Raw genomic sequence first — 17831 nt, 5'->3', positions numbered from 1 at the left:
TCTTATTCTAAACTGGGTGTTTCCAGCCCTGAATGCTGAAAGCTGTGGTATCAGACTGTATACCACAGCTATGGGCTGTGTCCAGGCACTCTGTGTTGCGGATAAGAACAGCCCTTAGCCGTGGTATATTGGCCATATACCGTACCCCCTCAGGCCTTCAGCCTTAACTCTTATTATGAACTGTGTGGTTTGAGCCCTGAGTGCTGATTGGCATAACAGACCGTATACCACGGGTATGACAAAACATTCATTTTTACTGCTCTAATTATGTTTGTAACCAGTTTATAATAGCAATAAGGCACCTTGACCTTGGGGGGTTTGTGGTATATGACCAATATATCACGGCTAAGGGCTGTGTCCAGGCACTCTGCTTTGCGTCGTGCTAAAGAACAGCCCTTAGCTGTGGTATATTGGTCATATACCACACCCCCTCAGGCCTTATTGATGAATTATTTTACTAGTGTTTGTCAGTGTCCGTTATTAAATTTTGGAGAGACATTAGTCAGTCTGTAGGTGAAGTGACATCACTGGAGTTCGTTTTGCTGGGACAGTGGGAATGTACGAAAAATGGTATTCTGTTTTGTTTAATCTTATAATTTTATCCCCTGCTGTAAATGTAATTATTTTCTTTCAGAATGTTAGTTTGATGTTGAAAAAAATTGCTCGTCAGCTTGTTGTTTGTGTGTTGAAGTATTGACAATACAATATTGATTTGCACTGACCTTTTTTTTCTCCCTTGTATTTTATTGATAACATTTTAACAGTCAGTTATTTAATTATGATAATCCTGTTTACAATGCTTCCGGAAATGTATTGGCGGGATTAGACGCTCTCAAACCAATCGTCATTGTCACGGAGGACCAATCACAGGCGAGAGTCACGGTAGGTTCTGCGCAGCGTCAGTGCAATCAGAGAAGCCGGTGTATGTTTGAATCTGCGTCCCGCGTTTCAACACAACGACGTTGAAGTAAAAAAAAAAGTTTCAGTTTTCATCGCTCTTGACTTGCCGTACTTTTCCGAAGTGTTTCTAAACAGAGGAAGTTAGAAGGAAGACATCGACCCTTTTAACCACTTGATGCTAGCTATTTTTATCAGATTTTTTTTTTAACGTATTGGAATAGTATCTGCGAATATTACTGTCAGACCAAGACTGACGTTAATTTAACATTGGCAACCCCAAAATATTTTTTGTTGGCTGCTGTGCGGATGAGGATCTAAAACTGGCTAGCAACTTAGGCTAATGTTAGTCACGAACGGGATCATCATTTGAGATTTATCTGCCAGTGAAGTAGCCAGCGTCTTGGCTAAATATTGAATAATTTCTGTGACTATGGCGGATGGAGCGGGGCTAAATTCATTTACCTCCAGGGTTACAAAAAGAGTTAGCAATGTGAATGCTGCCCCTGCAGCCGCAAACATGCGACGGAAAAGTCGACAACAAAGTCAAAGGCGTACCACTCACAACAGGGTATGTTTATTGTCATGTCTTCTAGGTAGCTAAATGGGCTAGCTAACTTCTGTTCTGTAACGTTAGTGCCTCTTGTAGCTAGATTTTCTTGCTTCTTCGCATGCCAAACATGCAGCTAACTTAGTCAGATGATTGTTGTCAGCTAGGAGGAGTTAGCGAAGACACTATCGTGTAACATTAACGTTAGCTAGTAACTGTAAAGAAGCAGCCCATATGTTAGTACTTTATAGGGCCGCCAATTATTAGACTTTTTCAAACAATTGGATTGAACACTTTTTATTGGGAACTGCTCGGCGATTCAGAACGGTTTCCCGAGTTGGAAGGTATCCGTAGTAGGTAGACGGTTCTACCCTTTCCATCAGAACCGTTTGCCAATTACGGATACCACCTTCCAACTCGAAAAAAACGTGCTGCTAAAACCTGTACAGTCAAGTCGTTAACCGAATACCAATCTATTTTACCTGGAAACCCGACGTTGAATTTCTTTGAATAATACGTCCGGCAGAAATTGGCGTTTGAATCAGGACAGTTTTCTCTCACGACCTCTACAAGGCAGAAAGTTGAATAAATTGACATTTTAAAATACCGGTTGTCGGTTCTGGTTGGTCATTTTTGTCGGTAGGAATTTGAGACAATATATCCACAGGAAAGTAGAATTACATCAACTTTTCAGAGCTGATAGTGCCTCCAGATTTCTGTCACCTGAAGCATACACACAATATAAAATAAATGCATGAGACATATGCATACTGGATGGTACTTTATATGCAGTGATGTAGCTACTCCATTATTAGAGTGGGCTTGTATTGTGCATCATGTCAGTGAGTGTTGTCTATTTGTGTGCCAGGTGGTTCTGGAGCGAGTCCTGGGCATCACCACCTCTAACAGCAGTGGACTGGCCTGTGACCCCAACACTGGCCTGGTGGCCTACCCTGCAGGGTAAGACTTACTAATCTGTCACACGCTTCAATTGCAAAATTCAAGTGGTGTCAATTCAAAGAGTTGGTCTGATGGTGCTCTCTGATGTCATCGGCCTCACCCGTTGTTTGTGTGAACAAAATGTCACAAAATCCCCCCCCACACTTGTGCCATGTCAGAGGACTCCTGGACCACCTATTGAGATGTGCCATTTGTTAAGTAAATCAGGTGTTAAATAAGGTTCTAGGGAGGCTGGAGTGGGTCTCTAACCCTAAACTGCAAGACTGTCCTCTAACTAACCTGTTACTAACTACCACTTCCAAGAAGGTATCTGTTGAATAGGCTTCATTATGTAAATACTAAAGTTATAGTAGCTAGTCATCTGATGCAGTTTGTTTTGTATTCCAGGTGTGTTGTTGTGATCCTACACCCAAAGAAGAACAAACAGACCCACATCCTCAACACTTCAAGGTGAAATATTTACTTGTGTTTTTATTATTGTTTTCATTCTCTTCTAGGGTGAAGTCATATTTAGTCAATTCCCGATAAGTACACATTAGATATGTCCTCGCCCTGTTTAGTAGTGCGCACACATCTGCAACTTCCACAATCCATCACATTGATCGAGTCGTCTGTCCTCAGGAGGGGATTGCTCAGTCTCTTCATGGTGACTCCAGACAGACTTGGTAGACAGAGATAATGTGTAGTACATTATAGGGCTGGGCGATATTTTTCTAAATTGTTTTTTTTATGTTTCTGAATAGTAAAAGTTATTCAGTATGGTTTTATATAATTTGTGCTTGACTGTAGAATGGCATCACATTAATTATATTCTTATGGTTGTATTCTCAACCAAACTTGGATAAAACTGACAGTGAAGTAGTCCAATTTGTAGAACTTGTCATTTCATTTAGCACTAACAATTATTAGAGTGGGCCTGGGGGCGGCAGGGTAGCCTAGTGGTTAGAGGAGGCGGGTAGGCTGGTGGTTAGAGGAGGCGGGTAGGCTGGTGGTTAGAGGAGGCGGGTAGCCTGGTGGTTAGAGGAGGCGGGTAGCCTGGTGGTTAGAGGAGGCGGGTAGCCTGGTGGTTAGAGGAGGCGGGTAGCCTGGTGGTTAGAGGAGGCGGGTAGCCTGGTGGTTAGAGGAGGCGGGTAGCCTGGTGGTTAGAGGAGGCGGGTAGCCTGGTGGTTAGAGCGCCGGACCAGTAACCGAAAGGTTGCTAGATCGAATCCCCGAGCTGACAACGTACAAATCTGTCGTTCTGCCCCCTGAACAAGGCAGTTAACCCACCATTCCCTGGTAGGCCTCCTCATTGTAAATAAGAACTTGTTCTTAACTGACTTGCCTAGTTTAATAAAAAATATTGTTAATGACGGTTTTGTAAAAAAAAACAATACCGATATGTGGATCCATACTGGTCTACACGTTGTTGGACGGTACAGTCTCACTGTTACCCTTCCGCAGACTAGAACATGCTGCATTCTGTTGTTGATGTTATGTTTCAACAGTGTATGTGGAGTGGCAGTAATGAAGTTAAAATGTCACATTTTATAGCTACGTTACATTAAAGGGTTCAGGCTAACATAACTTTCACTGTTCTCTAGGAGGTCATAAAACAGTTAAAGTGCGAAGCTTACATGCATATGTCAAGGGGAAACTCCCAGAGTTAAAATGTCTGAACCTTTAAACTTGGGTTTAAATCCCCTTTCAGATTGCTGCTGAGTAAAATGTTCTCCCTAATGTGAGCCCAGCCTCAGCTTTCTCCTCTGCCTCTGCTCTCTCATTAATTCGCTTGTCTGTTTGTGTTTCCCAGAAAAACCATCACTGCCTTGGCCTTCTCTCAGGATGGAAAGTATTTGGTCACTGGTGAGGTAAGTGTTTGGAAATGTTCCGGAAGAAGCAAAAGATGTTGGTTGGTGTGTATATGCACTTTGCTGTATTTGTATAATAGTCAGTGAGACGACAGACGTGTGTGTGTGTGTGTGTGTGTGTGTGTGTGTGTGTGTGTGTGTGTGTGTGTGTGTGTACAGGGAGTGTACTAGTTGTTTGATGGTTATATAAAAGCTGTTGTGCTGCTAGAGACCTGGTCATGCTGTAAATTCTACTTATTGTCACAGTAAGTGATATACAAGCCTCCTGTCTTGCCCTCATTGGTCTATGGTTGACTGCTCTCGAGTTGACTGTACTGTTGCCGTGGTGACAGGGAGTGTAGCCTACAGTTGTTTTACAATCTGTTATGATCAGCAGGCTTCTTCCACGGTTCTTAAAGGAACCCTGTCAATATCTGGGACGGTTCTTAAAGGAACCCTGTCAATATCTGGGACGGTTCTTAAAGGAACCCTGTCAATATCTGGGACGGTTCTTAAAGGAACCCTGTCAATATCTGGGACGGTTCTTAAAGGAACCCTGTCAATATCTGTGGTGGTTCTTAAAGGAACCCTGTCAATATCTGGGACGGTTCTTAAAGGAACCCTGTCAATATCTGGGATGGTTCTTAATAAAGGAACCCTGTCAATATCTGGGACGGTTCTTAATAAAGGAACCCTGTCAATATCTGGGACGGTTCTTAAAGGAACCCTGTCAATATCTGGGACGGTTCTTAAAGGAACCCTGTCAATATCTGGGACGGTTCTTAAAGGAACCCTGTCAATATCTGGGACGGTTCTTAAAGGAACCCTGTCAATATCTGGGACGGTTCTTAAAGGAACCCTGTCAATATCTGGGACGGTTCTTAAAGGAACCCTGTCAATATCTGGGACGGTTCTTAAAGGAACCCTGTCAATATCTGGGACGGTTCTTAAAGGAACCCTGTCAATATCTGGGACGCTTCTTAAAGGAACCCTGTCAATATCTGGGATGGTTCTTAATAAAGGAACCCTGTCAATATCTGGGACGGTTCTTAAAGGAACCCTGTCAATATCTGGGACGGTTCTTAAAGGAACCCTGTCAATATCTGTGGTGGTTCTTAAAGGAACCCTGTCAATATCTGGGACGGTTCTTAAAGGAACCCTGTCAATATCTGGGATGGTTCTTAATAAAGGAACCCTGTCAATATCTGGGACGGTTCTTAATAAAGGAACCCTGTCAATATCTGGGACGGTTCTTAAAGGAACCCTGTCAATATCTGGGACGGTTCTTAAAGGAACCCTGTCAATATCTGGGACGGTTCTTAAAGGAACCCTGTCAATATCTGGGACGGTTCTTAAAGGAACCCTGTTAATATCTGGGACGGTTCTTAAAGGAACCCTGTCAATATCTGGGACGGTTCTTAAAGGAACCCTGTCAATATCTGGGACGGTTCTTAAAGGAACCCTGTTAATATCTGGGACGGTTCTTAAAGGAACCCTGTTAATATCTGGGACGGTTCTTAAAGGAACCCTGTTAATATCTGGGACGGTTCTTAAAGGAACCCTGTTAATATCTGGGACGGTTCTTAAAGGAACCCTGTTAATATCTGGGACGGTTCTTAAAGGAACCCTGTCAATATCTGGGACGGTTCTTAAAGGAACCCTGTCAATATCTGGGACGGTTCTTAAAGGAACCCTGTCAATATCTGGGACGGTTCTTAAAGGAACCCTGTCAATATCTGGGACGGTTCTTAAAGGAACCCTGTCAATATCTGGGACGGTTCTTAAAGGAACCCTGTCAATATCTGGGACGGTTCTTAAAGGAACCCTGTTAATATCTGGGACGCTTCTTAAAGGAACCCTGTCAATATCTGGGACGCTTCTTAAAGGAACCCTGTCAATATCTGGGACGGTTCTTAAAGGAACCCTGTCAATATCTGGGACGGTTCTTAATAAAGGAACCCTGTCAATATCTGGGACGGTTCTTAATAAAGGAACCCTGTTAATATTTGGGACGGTTCTTAAAGGAACCCTGTCAATATCTGGGACGGTTCTTAATAAAGGAACCCTGTCAATATCTGGGACGGTTCTTAATAAAGGAACCCTGTTAATATCTGGGACGGTTCTTAATAAAGGAACCCTGTCAATATCTGGGACGGTTCTTAATAAAGGAACCCTGTCAATATCTGGGACGGTTCTTAATAAAGGAACCCTGTCAATATCTGGGACGGTTCTTAAAGGAACCCTGTCAATATCTGGGACGGTTCTTAATAAAGGAACCCTGTCAATATCTGGGACGGTTCTTAACGGAACCCTGTTAATATTTGGAACGGGTCTTAAAGGAACCCTGTTAATATCTGGGACGGTTCTTAAAGGAACCCTGTTAATATTTGGAACGGGTCTTAAAGGAACTCTGTTAATATCTGGGACGGTTCTTAAAGGAACCCTGTTAATATCTGGGACGGTTCTTAAAGGAACCCTGTTAATATCTGGGACGGTTCTTAATAAAGGAACCCTGTCAATATCTGGGACGGTTCTTAAAGGAACCCTGTCAATATCTGGGACGGTTCTTAAAGGAACCCTGTCAATATCTGGGACGGTTCTTAAAGGAAGCCTGTTAATATCTGGGACGGTTCTTAAAGGAACCCTGTTAATATCTGGGACGGTTCTTAAAGGAAGCCTGTTAATATCTGGGACGGTTCTTAAAGGAACCCTGTTAATATCTGGGACGGTTCTTAAAGGAAGCCTGTTAATATCTGGAAAAGTTCTTAATAAAGGAACCCTGTCAATATCTGGGACGGTTCTTAAAGGAACCCTGTTAATATCTGGGACGGTTCTTAAAGGAACCCTGTCAATATCTGGGACGGTTCTTAAAGGAACCCTGTTAATATCTGGAAAAGTTCTTAATAAAGGAACCCTGTCAATATCTGGGACGGGTCTTAATAATAAAGGAACCCTGTTAATATCTGGGACGGTTCTTAACGGAACCCTGTTAATATCTGGAAAAGTTCTTAATAAAGGAACCCTGTCAATATCTGGGACGGTTCTTAACGGAACCCTGTTAATATCTGGGACGGTTCTTAAAGGAACCCTGTTAATATCTGGGACGGTTCTTAAAGGAACCCTGTTAATATCTGGGACGGTTCTTAATAAAGGAACCCTGTCAATATCTGGGACGGTTCTTAAAGGAACCCTGTCAATATCTGGGACGGTTCTTAAAGGAACCCTGTTAATATCTGGGACGGTTCTTAAAGGAACCCTGTCAATATCTGGGACGGTTCTTAATAAAGGAACCCTGTCAATATCTGGGACGGTTCTTAAAGGAACCCTGTCAATATCTGGGACGGTTCTTAAAGGAACCCTGTTAATATCTGGGACGGTTCTTAAAGGAACCCTGTTAATATCTGGGACGGTTCTTAAAGGAACCCTGTTAATATCTGGGACGGTTCTTAAAGGAACCCTGTCAATATCTGGGACGGTTTTAACATTTTTTGTTATGAAATATTTAGTGAGGTCATACACAGTTTTAGTGTAATTTCATGTCTATTGACTGTTTAGTGGTGAGCTAAACCGGAGACTGCTTCTCTGTGACATTTTCCAGTAGGATCCCTGTGATGATTTAATACAAAAAAAATGAACAGGTATTTTCAGCTCTCTATATAACCTGTCTAATTTTCTGATCATATTGTAACTCCCTGCTATACAGTGCATTCAGAAAGTATTCAGACCCCTTGAACTTTTTCCACATTCTGTTACGTTACGGCCTTATTCTAAAATGGAATAAATAAATAATAGTCTACTCACAATACCCTATAATGACAGTGAAACAGTTTAAAAAATATATATATATTTGAATTTATACATTTTTTTAAACATACCTTATTTACATAAGTATTCAGACCCTTTTCAATGAGAATCAAAATTGAGCTCAGATGCATCCTCTTTCCATTGATCATCCTTGAGATGTTTCTACAACTTGATTGGAGTCTACCTGTGGTAAATTCAATTGATTGGACATGATTTGGAAAGGCAGTTGACCGTGCATTTCAGAGCAAAAACCAAGCCATGAGGTGGAAGGAATTGTCCATAGAGCTCCAAGACAGGATTGTGTCGAGTCACAGATCTGGGGAAGGCTAGCAAAACATTTCTGCAGCATTGAAGTTCCAAGAACACAGTGGCCTCCATTATTCTTTTTATTTCTTACATTTTTAAAAATTTCTTACATCTTTTTAATCTAACCTTTTTTTTGTAACTTAAACAAGTCAGTTAAGAACAAATTCTTATTTACAATGACGGCCTAACCCGGTCAAACCCTAAGCCGGACGACGCTGGGTCAAATGTGCGCCGCCCTATGGGACTCCCAATCACTGCCGGTTGTGATACAGACTGGAATCGAACCAGTCTTTGCTTTACAAATTGACTTTATTGTGTGGAAACTAGGTTGTTTTATTCAAGCATGCTTACACCCAACAGAAGACCCCACTCTTGCCTCCTCTCTAGTGGGTTAAAATGGCAGACTTGGCACAGAGTAACGGTTGGAGTTCTACCCTGTTACTGTCATTTTGAGCTATGGCTAGGTTAAGCAAAGCTACTATTTAATTGAGTTATTTCAAGTGTTTTTTTTTTTTTTAAACAAAACAGCACAAAAGCATAATTACAGTGTTCTAATTTAAAACATGATGTATTAACAGTAATCTTGCGAGGGGAAAATGCAGGAGAGAAACCTTATAGTAGTGACGCCTCTAGCACTGAGATGCAGTGCCTAAGACCGCTGTGCCACTCGGGAGCCTTTTTTAAAAAGAAGTTTGGAACCACCAAGACTCTTCCTAGAGATGGCCGCCCGGCCAAACTGAGCAATCGCCTTGGTCAGGGAGGTGACCAAGAAACTCGATGGTCACTGAGTAAAGGGTCAGAATACTTATGTTAATGTCCTTTTTTTTTTTTTTTTTTGATATGTTAGCAAAATTTCATTTTTTTTTTTTTTTGCCTTTGTCATTGTGGGATATTGTGTGTAGATTGGTGAGGGGGTAAAAACAATTCAATCCATTTTAGAATAAGGCTTTAACGTAACGAAATGTGTAAAAAGTCAAGGGGTCTGAATACTTTCTGAATTCACTGTATATGTTCTGGTTGTCTTTGTCTAATAACATCGGGAAATGATTTTAAATAGATGCTTCAAAACCTTTTTAGAATGATATTTATCAGCTTACTCCAATATTTTTTCTGTTCAAAGCTCAAACTCCCATGATTCCATTCAGCAAAACCACTCTCGCCATCACTGACCGACTTGAGAATAACTATTTTCATGCCACTTCGATACCGTAGTGACTTTTTCGTAGCAGGTTAGGAGAACTTACGCAGCAGGTTAAGGATAATTAACTTAGCAGGTTAGGAGACTAAGGTTAATAAAAAAAATAATTACTGTTCCGGTTAGCGAAAAATGCTCTCCTAACCTGCTATGAAAATCACTTTGTGTCGAAGTGTTTTAGAAAAAGAGTGTGTACCGACTGACGTTTATATTCTGACACAGCCGTTGTGTCTTTTCCAAATAGCCTGTATTTTCGTATTGAATAACTTGTAAACGTCATACTTTTTCTTAGTTCTAATAAGCCTCCAGTGTTGGATAGTTGCTTGCGACAGTCGCTGAGGCTGTATTTGTCTTATCATTGGAAACACTTTATTTTCAGATGCAGCCGGTTTAGTTACTTAGCTAGCTAGCATTGCTAAATGTTAGCGCCAATTTTTTTTTTATTGTTGCAAACACTATTATTTGAGACGTAACATTAGCTCTCGATCTAGCATGCTAACTACACACAGTAACCGTGTTATGGTTAGCGTAGCTAGTTAGCATCTAAATTATAATTATTTTTTGAGTGTAGTTGCAGTTGATTGGTGACAGTACTTAAGGCTTCCATCCAATTGGTGACAGATTTTTATGACAAAAAATAAATAAATATGCAAATGTCCCCACCATTGGTGTATTTGCACCAAACTGACTTGTTGCAGATAGTTACCGTAGCTAACTGTACTTTTTGGCTTACGTTTTAATGTTCAGAATAAAAAAATCTAATGTTAAGTGTGTTTCCATCATATTTTCAACTCTTCGGACTCTTTCAACGCTTCCCACAGTTGTGTCTAGTTGGCTGGATGTCCTTTGGGTGATGGACCAATCTTGATACTCACAGGAAACTGTTACGCGTGGAAAACCCCAGCAGCGTTGCAGTTCTTGACACTCTTGAACCGGTGCGCCAGGCACCTACTATCATTTGTTTTGCCCGTTCACCCTCTTTATTTTTTTAAACCTTTATTTAACTAGGCAAGTCAGTTAAGAACAAATTCTTATTTTCACTGACGTCCTAGGAACAGTGGGTTAACTGCCTTGTTCAGGGGCAGAACGACAGATTTTTTACCTTGTCAGCTCGGGGATTCGATCTTGCAACCTTTCGGTTACAAGTTCGAATGCTCGAACCACTAGGCTACCCTGCCGCCTCTGAATGGCACACCTACACAATCCATATCTCAATTGTTTTAAGTCTTAGAAAATCCTTCTTTAACCTGTCTCCTCTAAATCATCGACACTGACCGAAGTGGATAAGGGATCATTTCACAGGTGTTCACCTGTTTAGTCTGTCATGGAAAGAGCAGGTGTTTTTTTAATATTTTTGTATACTAAAAGCGTAAGAACTTGTTTTAAAGTGGTGGTATTGTCCTTTTTAAAGGAACTATATTAATGAGTTCTTAATGCTGCATTGTAATATTTTAGGCGACCCGATCAAATTCTGATCTATGTGCTTCCCTTAAGCGTAGAGTTTTAGTAACCAGGAATATGCGGGCGTTTTTTGCGTATTGCACCTCTCTTCTTCTTTTTTTTAAAGGAAGCATATAATTATCTGAGGCAGCTATGTGTCATGTCCCGGCTTGTTCCTCAGTCCTGAAGAAGTAAAAATGTATTTTTAGTTTGTTTTTGCAACAAAGATGTACAGCTCCTTGGTGAGCTATGATTAGTCAGCGCCTCACCTCCTTGTGTGGGCAAAGACCTGCTCGTGTAATCTACTCCAAGCTCTAAACTTCTCTGATCTGCTTTACATTTCTCCCCCGTTCATTGACAAACCATTTGAATTTGAATATGTATATAATTTTGCAGATGCTCTTATCCAGAGCGACTTACAGGAGCAATTAGGGTTTAAGTGCCTTGCTCAAGGGCACATCGACAGGTTTTTCACCTAGTCGGCTCTGGGATTTGAACCAGCAAACTCTTGCTTTTAACACCCAATGTTGACATAACTTTACCGTTTCTTATTTTGGAGGTTAATTGTTTCCATAGCGCTGACTCAACAGTTTCTCGAATGCTCTGGTTTCAACTCAAACTGTCAGCCCAACTGCCATGGCATTCAGCTTCACCCCCCCCCCCCTCGGCTGGGGCTCTCCCTTTGTTTCTACTCCAATCATTGACTGGATGTTTCTGTCTCTGCAGAGTGGTCACATGCCCTGTGTGCGGGTTTGGGACGTGGTCGAGCAGGCCCAGGTGGCAGAGGTACAGTGCCATAAGTACGGGGTGGCCTGTGTGGCCTTCTCAACCAACAGCAGCTACATCGTGTCAGTAGGCTACCAGCACGATATGACCGTCAGCGTCTGGGAGTGGAGGGTAAGTTAAAAGACCTGGGTTTGTTTGTTTTTTCTTTGAGACTTGAGCCTGTTAAGTGCCAGAGGTGTAGAGTTGCACTTTTCCTATCCAATACATTGGTTCCATTGCACCAGGCAACTGCTGAAATTTGGATTCCCAGGATGTCTACTCTGCTGGCTGGACAGTACTGGGGTTAGGGGGTATGGCTGTGGCTTCAGTCTGGAGGATAGTACTGGGGTTAGGGGGTATGGCTGTGGCTTCTTGGGCAGGGAATCCCAGAGCCTGTACTTTTATGTCCCGTCATTTTATCTGTCTGCTAACTTGTTGAAGGGTGTCCAGACTGAGTAATGTTAGTCCAAACGTTCTGCACAACATCCTGTTCAGCACAACAACAACATCCTGTTCTGCACAACAACAACATCAACAACAACATCCTGTTCTGCACAACAACAACATCCTGTTCTGCACAACAACAACATCAACAACAACATCCTGTTCAGCACAACAACATCAACAACAACATCCTGTTCAGCACAACAACATCAACAACAACATCCTGTTCTGCACAACAACAACATCCTGTTCTGCACAACAACAACATCAACAACAACATCCTGTTCAGCACAACAACAACATCAACAACAACATCCTGTTCAGCACAACAACAACATCCTGTTCTGCACAACAACAACATCCTGTTCTGCACAACAACAACATCCTGTTCAGCACAACAACAACATCAACAACAACATCCTGTTCAGCACAACAACAACATCAACAACAACATCCTGTTCAGCACAACAACAACATCAACAACAACATCCTGTTCTGCACAACAACAACATCAACAACAACATCCTGTTCAGCACAACAACAACATCAACAACAACATCCTGTTCTGCACAACAACAACATCCTGTTCTGCACAACAACAACATCAACAACAACATCCTGTTCAGCACAACAACAACAACATCAACAACAACATCCTGTTCAGCACAACAACAACATCAACAACAACATCCTGTTCTGCACAACAACAACATCCTGTTCAGCACAACAACATCAACAACAACATCCTGTTCAGCACAACAACAACATCAACAACAACATCCTGTTCTGCACAACAACAACATCCTGTTCAGCACAACAACAACATCAACAACAACATCCTGTTCAGCACAACAACAACATCCTGTTCAGCACAACAACAACATCAACAACAACATCCTGTTCTGCACAACAACAACATCAACAACAACATCCTGTTCAGCACAACAACAACATCAACAACAACATCCTGTTCTGCACAACAACAACATCAACAACAACATCCTGTTCTGCACAACAACAACATCAACAACAACATCCTGTTCTGCACAACAACAACATCCTGTTCTGCACAACAACAACATCCTGTTCTGCACAACAACAACATCCTGTTCTGCACAACAACAACATCAACAACAACATCCTGTTCAGCACAACAACAACATCAACAACAACATCCTGTTCTGCACAACAACAACATCAACAACAACATCCTGTTCTGCACAACAACAACATCAACAACAACATCCTGTTCAGCACAACAACAACATCAACAACAACATCCTGTTCTGCACAACAACAACATCAACAACAACATCCTGTTCTGCACAACAACAACATCAACAACAACATCCTGTTCTGCACAACAACATCCTGTTCTGCACAACAACAACATCAACAACAACATCCTGTTCTGCACAACAACAACATCCTGTTCTGCACAACAACAACATCAACAACAACATCCTGTTCAGCACAACAACAACAACATCAACAACATCCTGTTCAGCACAACAACAACATCCTGTTCTGCACAACAACAACATCAACAACAACATCCTGTTCTGCACAACAACAACATCCTGTTCTGCACAACAACAACATCAACAACAACATCCTGTTCAGCACAACAACAACATCAACAACAACATCCTGTTATCTGTTCTGACAGCAGTCTGGTCAAAGGCCGTCCACTAGAGGCCACAGAAATCCCTGTGTTACTTAAAATAACCCGAACTCTGTGAAACAGAAAAATATCTCTGATTTTTGTTCTCCCTCTTGTCCTGAGTGTGTTTTTGTAGAAGGGGACGGTGATAGCGTCCAACAAGGTGTCTAGCAGAGTTCTGTCCGTCTCGTTCTCCGAAGACAACAGCTACTTCGTCACGGCAGGAAACCGACACGTCAAGTTCTGGTACCTAGACGCCTCTAAAGAAAGACGGGTCAGGACATTGTTATTATTACGTATTTTATATGCCGTATTGTTTGTTCTCCATCCATGTGTACAAGTGCGTCTGAGTAACGGGTTTGATTCTGGATGTTTACTATGGCCCCCCCCCCCCCAGGTGAACAGCACGGTGCCTCTGATTGGCCGATCGGGATTGCTAGGGGATCAGAGGAACAGCATGTTCTGTGGTCTGTCGTGTGGGCGGGGCAACATGGCCAGCAGCACCTATTGCATCACTTCCTCTGGCCTGCTGTGTCAGTTCAACAGCAGGAGGATGCTGGATGCCTGGGTGGACCTCAAGGTCAGTATGACCCGACCTAACCCCTGACCCTACCTAACCCCTGACCCTACCTGACCCTACCTAACCCCTGACCCTACCTAACCCCTGACCCTACCTAACCCCTGACCCTACCTAACCCCTGACCCTACCTGACCCTACCTAACCCCTGACCCTACCTAACCCCTGACCCTACCTAACCCCTGACCCTACCTAACCCCTGACCCTACCTAACCCCTGACCCTACCTGACCCTACCTAACCCCTGACCCTACCTAACCCCTGACCCTACCTAACCCCTGACCCTACCTAACCCCTGACCCTACCTAACCCCTGACCCTACCTAACCCCTGACCCTACCTAACCCCTGACCCTACCTAACCCCTGACCCTACCTAACCCCTGACCCTACCTAACCCCTGACCCTACCTAACCCCTGACCCTACCTAACCCCTGACCCTACCTAACCCCTGACCCTACCTAACCCCTGACCCCTGACCCTACCTAACACCTAACCCCTGACCCTACCTAACACCTGACCCTACCTAACCCCCGACCCTACCTAACCCCTGACCCTACCTAACCCCCGACCCTACCTAACCCCCGACCCTACCTAACCCCCGACCCTACCTAACCCCCGACCCTACCTAGCCCCCGACCCTACCTAGCCCCTGACCCTACCTAACCCCCGACCCTACCTAACCCCACCTAACACCTAACCCCTGACCCTACCTAACACCTAACCCCTGACCCTACCTAACACCTAACCCCTGACCCTACCTAACACCTAACCCCTGACCCTACCTAACCCCTGACCCTACCTAACCCCTGACCCTACCTAACCCCTGACCCTACCTAACCCCTGACCCTACCTAACCCCCGACCCTACCTAGCCCCCGACCTTACCTAACCCCCGACCCTACCTAACCCCTGACCCTACCTAACCCCTGACCCTACCTAACCCCTGACCCTACCTAGCCCCCGACCCTACCTAGCCCCCGACCCTACCTAACCCCCGACCCTACCTAACCCCCGACCCTACCTAACCCCCGACCCTACCTAGCCCCCGACCCTACCTAACCCCTGACCCTACCTAACCCCTGACCCTCTCTCTGTCCCTATTTTGATATCTGAAAATTCTCGCAACCCCAACTATGTGAGAGAAAGAAAACGAACATCCAAAAGGTAACTTGTTTTGGTGGGGGGGGGGGGCGGGCGGGCTATGGCAGTCAATTAAAAAACATTACAACAGTATTTATGATTGTCTTCTCAACTCACCATCCCATTCTTTTAATGTGGGACTATGATGACAGTCAAATGAGTCTGACATAAGAGACATTATCTCACCACCACTAATGAGATGGGTGTGGCTTGATGTGTGTTGCGTCTCAAAGTCTAGGAGGCGTGGTCAACAGTGCAGCAGACCCTCGTCTCTGCTGTCACATCTAACCTGGTTGGATATTTGGTTTCAATGCAGACGAGAATCCAGCTTCACACAGATCAGAGCTGGAGAAGGGTACCATGAGTTTTATGGTGCTTTCAAGACAACTTGGAAACTGAAAAATACGAGGTCAAATCATAACATCCAGTGATCTTCAGGGCAGAAAGTCAGAGCTCTAGAAAGAGGCCAGAGTTCCCAGGTTGGACGATCGTTTAAATAGATTTTTCCCGGTCAGAGCTCATTTCCCCCCCCCCCGTTTCCAGTTGTTTTGAATGCGGCTTTAATGCTCAGAGGGGGAGACGGCAGGGTGCTCCCTTTGATCTAGGAACCTAAACTTCTCCCTAGTGACCCGCGAATGCGTTGTGACCCGAATAATGCAGACGTGTCAGCTCAATCAGCTGCTGGATTTCACTTGCGGGCATGTCAACTGAGCCAGGATCACAGTCAACCGGATTTGGGAAGTAGGTCTCGAAGTGCTCTGCCAAGCGTCGGAGGTGAACAGTCGTCACTCGTGTCGGACACTTTCTGATGCTGTTTTCTGTCAGAACAGCCGAGGGAATGTGGCACGGTTCGCTTTTTTAAAAATTCTTTCCTTTCAATCCACCTGATTCGGTCACACATCTGTAGAATGATTTTGTATTTCTCCTGCATGCTTGGTAAGGACAACACTTCCTCCTCTTAATGCGAAAACATCTTTACAACCTCCAAGCCTCGGTGTGAAATGGAAAATCGTCATAGTATTCAGTATTGGCACACGGAACCATCCCGTGTGACGTTTTTTTTTTGCTCGGGAATCGTGAGACGGAGCATTTATGTCCTCGGGAATAGCGCCCCCCCGACATGTAGAGAGAACAAAAGTCAATGCGTTTGGCATCTCAGCCCTCACAGCAAACGTTCATCTATTTTGAGAGCGTAAGCTGGGTAATGTTTGGTTCGTTCAGTCCGTTTCCTCTTGATTGCTAGCAATACGTTGTTCAGCAGCGTACTCTGATTAAAGGTGCTGATGTGTGTTTCTGTGTCTCTGCCTCCACACAGATTTTCACCGTTTTCAATTGCGGCCGGTAATATCAGTCTCTGCTGTAGTGTGTTTTCATAGCTCATGATCTAAAAGCTCTGTTGAATTTGATCTTTTTTAGATTTGAATTTATTATCATTTAGATTAATTTTAACCACATTACAATGATTTAGAGATGTGAAGATTATATACAGGCATACATACAGTGCATTCCTAAAGTATTCAGACCCATTGACTTCTTACATTACAGCCTTATTCTAAAATGGATTAAATTGTTTTACCCCTCATCAATCTACACGTAATACCCCATAATGACGAAGCAAAAACAGGTTTTTGAGCGCTCAGGACTTCGTCAAGGATCTCTCTGTACTTTTCTCCGTTCATCTTTCCCTCGATCCTGACTAGTCTCCCAGTCCCTGCCGCTGAAAAACATCCCCACAGTATGATGCTGCCACCACCATGCTTCACCGTAGGGATGGTGCCAGGTTTCCTCCAGATGTGACGCTTGGCATTCAGAGAATATAATGGACAATTCCTTCGACCTCATGGCTTGGTTTTTGTTCTGACATACACTGTCAACTGTGGGACCTTTATATAGACAGGTGTGTGCCTTTCCAAATCATGTCCAATCAATTGAATTTACCACAGGTGGACTCCAATGAAGTTGAAGAAACATCTCAAGGATGATCAATGGAAACAGGATGCACCTGAGCTAAATTTAGATTCTCATAGCAAAGGGTCTGAATACTTATGTAAATAAGGTATTTCTGTAATTTTTTTCAAATAAATTAGCAAAAAATGTCTGAACCTGTTTTTGCTTTGTCATTATTGGATATTGTGTGTAGATGAGGGGAAACAATAATGTAATCCATTTTAGACTAGGGCTGTAACGTAACAACATGTGGGAAAGGGAATGGGTTCTGAATACTTGCTTTGTGCTTTTTCCCCGGATTTTGGAAACTCCCACG

At 43.3% G+C, this 17831-nt stretch overlaps 1 protein-coding gene across 2 annotated transcripts in view; it reads left to right on the top strand.

Moving 5' to 3' along the window:
* The first annotated feature begins 344 nt into the window (after positions 1-344).
* The window catches only part of wdr62 (WD repeat domain 62), a 66326-nt gene continuing 48839 nt past the window's right edge, over positions 345-17831 (top strand). For both annotated transcript variants that reach the window (XM_038973598.1, XM_038973597.1), the window contains exons 1-7: positions 345-1468; positions 2316-2407; positions 2795-2857; positions 4200-4257; positions 11708-11878; positions 13990-14127; positions 14251-14433. In XM_038973598.1, coding sequence (XP_038829526.1) covers positions 1331-1468; positions 2316-2407; positions 2795-2857; positions 4200-4257; positions 11708-11878; positions 13990-14127; positions 14251-14433 — 843 coding nt within the window. In that variant the 5' untranslated portion in view covers positions 345-1330. The remainder of the gene's footprint in view (positions 1469-2315; positions 2408-2794; positions 2858-4199; positions 4258-11707; positions 11879-13989; positions 14128-14250; positions 14434-17831) is intronic.

Source organism: Salvelinus namaycush, chromosome 34, assembly GCF_016432855.1.
Source record: "Salvelinus namaycush isolate Seneca chromosome 34, SaNama_1.0, whole genome shotgun sequence".
Classification (NCBI taxonomy): Eukaryota; Metazoa; Chordata; class Actinopteri; order Salmoniformes; family Salmonidae; genus Salvelinus; species Salvelinus namaycush.
The sequence above is the reverse complement of the archived record's forward strand: the minus strand, read 5'-3'. Positions and strand labels throughout refer to the sequence as shown.